General features: G+C 38.8%; 1 protein-coding gene across 3 annotated transcripts in view; it reads left to right on the top strand.

The window, feature by feature from the left end:
• The window catches only part of LOC122555135 (uncharacterized protein CXorf38-like), a 49,795-nt gene that overhangs the window by 4,159 nt on the left and 37,559 nt on the right, over positions 1-8,077 (top strand). For all 3 annotated transcript variants that reach the window (XM_043700844.1, XM_043700843.1, XM_043700845.1), the window contains exons 2-3: positions 1,520-1,654; positions 6,644-6,766. In XM_043700844.1, coding sequence (XP_043556779.1) covers positions 1,520-1,654; positions 6,644-6,766 — 258 coding nt within the window. The remainder of the gene's footprint in view (positions 1-1,519; positions 1,655-6,643; positions 6,767-8,077) is intronic.

Genomic DNA, 8,077 nt, shown 5'->3' with positions numbered 1-8,077 from the left:
TGAGTAAGGTTAATATAACACGTTTGTGTTACACAGTGCTTTAAATACTTAATCTCCAGAGTTCCAAATATTTATGTATGGTGTGTAACTCAAGTGAATACAAACTGCTCTATTCCAAGTTGTCAGAAATTTATGTTAGATGTTCTAAGTGCCTCCTCTTGTCTGGCAATCCATGACCTGACTCAAACTTTGAATAATTTCCAAACTGACTTTTTAAAAAAAATTCCAACCAGTATGCCATGGCTGCGTAAATTTCTTCCAATCTAATCTGACCTTGTCACCCATTAATTGGACCTAAGCTTTGAAAAGCTACCGATTGTTTTGATGACTGCTAAAACCTTGCATTGCTAAATACAAAGCTCTTAAAGCTGCTAAGCCTCTGCCTTAACCAAACCTTTTGGTGCAGATGCATCACTGACCTGAATGAACATAATAAGCTGTATTTATATAGTACCTCTGAATACTATGAAACATCTCGTAACTTTTCTCAAAAATGTTATCAAATAAAAATCGACACTGAGCCACAAAAGCAGATATTAAGACAGATAAAGAAAAGCTTAATCAAAGTGGTAGGTTTTGACAAATGCCTTTAAAACAAAGGGTTATTGAAGCAGCAATGTAAGGCTGTTATGCGCTATTTCAAAGTAACTTGGTGTGATATTCTGAAGAAGTGGTATTATCGTTGAACTGTTAATCCAGAGACCCAGGTAATGTTCTGGGGACCCAGGGCAGATTGTGGAATTTGAGTTCAATTTTTTAAAAATCTGGAGTTATGAGTCTAATGATGACCATGAAACCATCGTCAGAAAAGCCCATCTGGTTCACCAGTATCCTCAGGGAAGGAAACTGCCATCTTTCTCTGGTCTGGTCTACATGTGATTTCAGAACCATAGCAATGTGGCTGACTCTGAACTGCCCTCTGGGCAATTAAGGATGGGCAATAAATACTGGCCTAGCCAGCGATGCCCTCATCTGTCAATAAAAAAATATAACTACAAATGAAAAGAATGTGTAGTGTTGATTTCCTAGATGCAATATCACGGAACTTCAGCTGATAATTTTTCGATTCACTCATGAGATGTAGACATCACTGGCTGGCCAGCATTTCATTGCCCATGCCTAGGTACTCTTGAGAAGGTGTGGTGAGCTGCCTTCTTGAACCCCTGCAGTCCATATATTGTAGGTTGACCCACAATGCCCTAAAGGAGGGAATTTGGATTTTGACCCAGTGATATTGAAGGAACAGTGATACGTTTCCAAGTCAGGATGGTGAGTGCCTTAGAGGGAAATTTACAAGTGGTGGTGTTCCCATGTTAATGGTACAAGCTTGCAATTGCAGTTGTATGTAATGCCTGTATACATTAGCCTTACATCATGTGTTACAATTTTTCATCTTTTGACCTGAAGTTGAATTGCAGAATTTTGTAACTTCAAAAATTTCTTGATATTGTATTTGATGTTCCTCATTAAAAAATTCTGTAAACTTATCCAATCCCTTATAACACATGAATTTCTTCAGTTTCAGGGGGCATGCCCTTTGTGCGAAGTATGGAAGAGAGAAATTCTGAAACATCATACAATTCAAAACAATGTGATATACTGGGGCAACTGTTCTCCTCCACTGTGGCCGAAGCAGGCTTGGGAAGTGGCAAAAGTATGTTTTATGTTAAGTTTTATCCACAGAAATGTGATAAACAGTTGTAATTATTAATAAATTTTCTGATTGCAGTAACTTAATATATAAAACCTGAACCTGTATTGTGCAAACACATTATTTGTTTTGGTTCTTATTTCAAAATGTAAGCCATTTCTGTGACTTTTATTTTGCTGAAAATGTTTGTCTGTCTTTACAGTTGTGTTAATTTCAATAGATTACGATGACAAGTTAAAAATTGCACATATTAGCAGTAATATGCTTAATTATGGACAATAATTAGTTTTGGTACTGCTATGATCCACTTTTTGAAGTACAGCGAAATCAGTATAGACGGGTGCTTGCAATAAAATTAACACTTACTGAGAGATCTAGGTTATGTGTTTTAAAATGTTAAAGGACTCACTGAAACTGCATACAATCTTAAATTACAATCTATGGACAGCTTTCAGTACACCAAGCCTGAGGCTGCAGGGAGCTTTGTAAAAGAAACAACTTTTCTGAAAGAGAGATCACTTTAGCCAGCATTCGGAGAACTGGGTGGAGAATTTCCTGGAGTGCTCACATGTCTCTGTCCCAGAGATATAGCGGATTTATAGCTGCTATTGATGCTGATTAAATGACTTTCCATTCTTTCTCAAAACCATCTCATACAGACCTCATCAAGCAATGTTGCAATCAAAGATGCAGGGCACAAACTTAAAGGAACAGTGTAGTGTCTGTCACAAGCCGTTGCACACAGTAACCAGACTTTTCAGGAAATGTGGCCCAGAGCTTCCTATCGCAGAGGTGCCACGTAAATAGCGAGGGAGGGCTATCATTTCCAACCCCAGCAATGTGTCAATGAATACATTAAGTGGCTAGTGCAGCTTTACTGCTGCAGACACACTAACCAGAAGTCTACGGTTTTATTCCTATATAATGTGTCACCTGTTGTGTAGCCCCAAAATATTCTCAATCTGTTCTAATACTTTGTATGAAAATCACTTTCCTCCCTCTCTTTCCTTCTGCCCATGGATGTAGTGATAATGTAAAAGTATTCAAATCTGGCAAGCAAATATTATTTTAATTTATTATTTAATTGGATTTGATGAAGACATATATATCTAATGTCTCTGAACTGTAACTATACAAGGAAATAAACAAAATTCTCCCATTTTCCATCTGTGAAGAGATGCAAGTTTTATCGATCCTTTTGTACTTTTTTTTCTCTGTAACTTGTGAAAGAAAGCTCAAAACCGTAGGCTTCCGGTCACATGGCCAGTCATATATAATTCATGATGTCATTGTTTCTCAAACAGTGTTCCAATATTTGAAGGTTTTAAATTGTATGTATGTGTTCTTTGTTTACAAAGATCAGCTCTCTGTATAAATGCGTGTCACCCATTAAACACAGGTCTGCCACACTGCATCCCAACTGACAATCTTAAATTGGTTATCAGCATAATTCCACCACAATTCAGAATTATCCAGCAACTGTTGTCTAATTGCAGAAACACGTCTAATGTTAAAATGTGTTGCAAGTTTTGCAAGTGTAGGTTGTTTAGTACAGTTAGTAACTTGTTAGTAACAAATCTGAAGAGACTTGCTGTTTGTTACAAACAGCCAAAGGCACATGCTGCCTGTTAATATCTATCAGTCTTTGGGATATACAACCTACATGCTTGGCATCACATCAGCAGCAAAATTAGGTATGAAATGAAACAGTCGAATAAGCTCCTTTTCATCAATGAACTAGTTTATAAATTGGTCAGAGGTTCTCTACTACTGTTTACAGCAAACCTATCACCACTGGTCAGTATACGTGTTGAAATTCCTATAGATTCACACACGAAAAGATTGGCCTTATCAGAAACCTTGTGAATAGGACCCTTTTCTTCCCAGCCCCTCAGAATGTTGTTGTGAACAGTGCTTCCAGAAATGAAATACCTGGTACAAATATCCAGTTGCCAAATTGTTGGCCATCCAGGCATCTAACTAATCATTTTGACCCTATTGCAATAACAAAATTAACACAAAAACCATTAGATCACCTTTACTACAAGGAATTACATTCAGCTGAATTGTGACAGCTTGAACCCAAAAGCAGCAGGAGATTGGACAATCTTTAACAATTTATTTGTAGCTATGGAGTATTTGAGCTATAAGGAGAAGCTGAACAGGCTGGGACTGTTTTCTCTGGAGCATCAGAGGCTGAGGGGTGATCTTATAGAGGCTTACAAAATTATGAGGGGCATAGATAGGGTAAATAGGCAAAGTCTTTTCCAAAAGAGACCTAAGGGGCAACTTTTTCACACAGATGGTGGTACGGGAATGGAATGAGCTGACAGAGGAAATGGTGGAGGCTGGTACAATTGCAACATTTAAGAGGCATTTGGATGGGTATATGAATAGGAAGGGTTTGGAGGGATATGGACCATGTGCTGGCAGGTGGGACTAGATTGGGTTGGGATATCTGGTCGGCATGGAAAGGTTGGACTGAAGGGTCTGTTTCCATGCTGTACATCTCTATGATTCTGTGTTATAAATCCACAAGCTATTTGTACATAAATATAATAAAAAGACTGAAAACCTTTTGGCTGATTCTTGCAGTGTCATTCTCTACAATCTCTTCCCAATTGCAGTGATATTGTTGTGTAGAGGGATTTTGTTATCCCCAGGTGGGTATGTAATCTCCCTTTTCCCATCTATTCCCTGCACCAGAGAGCTCAATACATTAGAAATCTTAATGTTAATGTTATCACAGTACTGGTTGCAGCCATTTGTGTTATAAGTGCTCAACGGAAGGTTTAATTTTTCCATTGCTAGTGCACATGTATGTGAAGAGGTGATGGCTTCTTTCAAGTGGCTTAAGATATGACATATTTCTAACCTACCAAAACAGATTTGCGGTCACTGGAAAGCACAGGTAGCATAAGCTGAATGCTAGATTTATTATATTGTGGCTATATGCCAAAAATTACTTGCAACTTTAAATAACTGCAGTGCAGGCCCTGTTCCTGTGTGGCTGTTTTCTTGCACAATTGAAATTCTGGACCAATCTCAATCAAGAATTTCCATGTTATGAACCACATAAGCAGAATACACATTCTGTCACTTGCTCTAAAGCAGTGTGCTTAAACCTCAACCACAATATTTTATCTTAGATTTCCAAAGTCTGCCCTTTGTTCTCTGAGTGAATGAGGTATGTGGTATATTTTAACCACCTATGTTTTTTTGCAAAAATAGTTTGTAATCTTGTGTCAAAGTAGGAAGAATATTTTGGTAAAATTCCATCTCCCAACAACAGGTCATTTCCTGTTTAATTCATTCTCATTGTGACCCAATTGTGACATAATTACTAACAAGTCGGTATCATAATGAAAGCAGAGTAGAATAATTAATGACAGTGCGGTACTTATTTCATTCATATCAGTTGCAAATTTACAAGCTTTTACTCATATATTTGTCTATAAATGTGCACCCAATGTGTACAGTTCATCTGCTATATTCTGCTTTTCTTGCCATACTTCATGATATGATTAACATTGTTACTTCATGAAAAGATATAGTGTAGGCAAACAAGCCTTTTTTTAAGGATGGAAAACTCACTACCCTGGAAGCTATTCTCTCTTGTATTGTGCATTAAAATTGGCTGAGTTAGAATTATGTTTCTCAACTCCGAAAAAGTTTAGTTCATCAGTGCTAGCTCATATATGTCTCTTTTTCAAGTATGTGACAGAATAAATAGCTCAGTTTGTAATTTAACCTTAAGGCTATAGTATGGATGTTCTACCCAAATTATACTTCTAAGTACATTGATTCTATTCCAGATGAATCTAATGGAATCCCTACAGTGCAGAGAGAGGCAGTTTGGCCCATGTAGTCTGAACCAATCCTCCCATCCCAGCACTCCCACCCGATAATCCCACAAGTTTAATTTAGATAAATGTGAGGTGCTGCATTTTGAAAAGGCAAATCAGACCAATACTTATACACTTAATGGTAAAGTCCTTGGGAGTGCTGCTGTACAACCCACCCTTGGAATGCAAGTTCATAGCTCCTTGAAAGTGGCGTCTCAGGTAGATAGGATAGTGAAGAAGACATTTAGTATGCTTTCCTTTATTGTTCAGAGCATTGAGTATAGGAGTAGGAGTATATTGCAGTTGTACAGGACACTAGTGAGGCCACGTTTGGAATATTGTGTACAATTATGGTCTCTCTCATATAGGAAGGATGTTGTGAAACTTGAAAGGGTTCAGAAAAGATTGACAAGGATGTTGCGAGGGTTGGATGGTTTGAGCTATAGGGAGAGGCTGAATAGGCTGGGGCTGTTTTCCAAAGAGCATCAGAGGCTGAAGGGTGACTTTATAGAGGCTTATAAAGTCATGAGGGGAATGGTTAGGGTAAATAGCAAAGGTCTTTTCCCTGGATTTAGGGAGTCCAGAATTAAAGGGCATAAGTTTAGGGTGAGAGGGTAAAGATTTAAAAGGGTCGTAAGGGGCAACTTTTTCACACAAAGAGCGATGCATGTATGGAATGAGCTGCCAGAGGAAGTGGTGAAGGCTGGTACAATTACAACATTTAAAAGACATGTGGATGGGTACATGAATAGGAAGGGTTTAGAGGAATATGGGCCAAATGCTGGCAAATGGGACTAAATTAATTTAGGATATCTGGTCGGAATGGACAATTTGGTCCAAAGGGTCTATTTCTGTGCTATACATTTCTATGATTCTATTTACCAAGGCTAATCCACCTCACCAGCACATCTTGGACTTTGGGAGGACGCCAGAGGAAACCCATGCAGAGACAGGGAGAATGAGTAGCCTTCACACAGACATCACCCAAGGTTTGAATTGAATGCTGGTCCATGGTGCTGAGTCAGCAGTGCTAACCACTGTGCCACCATGCTGCCTGTGTTTTGTATTTAAAATTTTTTAAAAAGTGATTTGATGCATTTTATTTTGAGTTGTGGTTGAATCATGGACAGTATTTTGTTTTCTGCAGGTCTATATGCCTCATGGACAGGCCAACACACGGGGACCAGGAAAATGTGATGTGGCAGCTCTGTTAAATTTAATTATTTCATGTGACCGGTTTGATTTTGTTGAACGGCAAAAAGTAATTGAGGTAATAAAGATAACAATTTGAAATATTATTTGAAAGGTTATCACTTTGTTTTGTTTGCCTGTATCCCCAAGCCTCACCAAGTCTTGCTCAACCATTTCCTGATGTTATTGATCTACATTGGTTCCCAGTGGCCTAGTACTCCAGTTTTAAATTCTCAGTCTTGTGTTTAATTGCATTCCTGACTTTTACTATTATAACTCTGTTACCTTCTTGAACCCTACTCCATGGCAGAACTTTCAGTTCCTCTCAATCTGGTCTCTTGGGCAGTTTTTCCTACACTAGCCATCTTCTTACCCCTCTTTCCATAGCTGTGTCTTCAGTCATCTCGTCCCTACACTTTGAAATTCCCTCCCTGAATCTGTCAGCCTCTCTAACTCAAATACAAACTGAAAGTGCTGGAGAAACTTAACATCTTGATTAAACTTAAAATATAAGTCATAGCTATTAATTTAACCTGCGGCAGTGTTTGTAGAGGAATAAGACGGTATTATTTTCTGGGTCTGTAAGATTGAAGGAGCAAAAATGGCCTTTGCAGTGATATGTACTTTTGTCAGATGTGGGAGTTTAAAGAGAGTTTAAGGGTTACTGCGGATTATATCTGCCATAAATGCTGTTGGATGTGAAACTTATCAAATCAAGTGGATCGGTTGAAGAGACGGATAGAAGCGATGAGGAATTTGCAACAGCAACAGTATGTGATGGATGGCAGTTCTAGGAAGGGGGGAAAGTCACAGATACAGTCACATAGATGGGTTAACTCCAGGAAGGGTAACAGCTAGTGCAGGAGTATTTTGTGGATATACCCATTTCAAACAGATATGTTGTTTTGGAAAATGTAGGGGGTGATGGATTCTCAGGGGAATGTAGCACGAACAGCCAAGTTTCTGGTATTGAGACTGGCTCTAAAACAATGAGGGGTACGTCAGCTTCCAAGAGATCAATTGTGTTAGGGGATTCTGTAGTCAGAGGTACAGACAGATGTTTCTGTGGCCAGCCCAGAAAAAGCAGAATGGTGTGTTGTTTTCCTGGTGCCAGGATCAAGAATGTTCTCACAAAGGAGAGGGCCAGCAGGAGGTCATTGTCCACAATGGAACCGACGACATTGGAAGGGAAAAGGTTGAGACTCTGAAGGGAGATTACAGAGAGTTAGGCAGAAATTTAAAAATGAGGTCCTCAAAGTAGTAATATCTGGATTACTCCCAGTGCTACGAGCTAGTGAGGGCAGGAATAGGAGGATAGAGCAGATGAATGCATGGCTTAGGAGCTAGTGTATGGGAGAAGGACTCACATTTTTGGATCATTGGAATCTCT

The sequence above is a fragment of the Chiloscyllium plagiosum genome, chromosome 12 (genome assembly GCF_004010195.1).
Source record: "Chiloscyllium plagiosum isolate BGI_BamShark_2017 chromosome 12, ASM401019v2, whole genome shotgun sequence".
Classification (NCBI taxonomy): domain Eukaryota; kingdom Metazoa; phylum Chordata; class Chondrichthyes; order Orectolobiformes; family Hemiscylliidae; genus Chiloscyllium; species Chiloscyllium plagiosum.
Note: the sequence above shows the minus strand (reverse complement) of the source record. Positions and strands in the feature narration are given on the sequence as shown.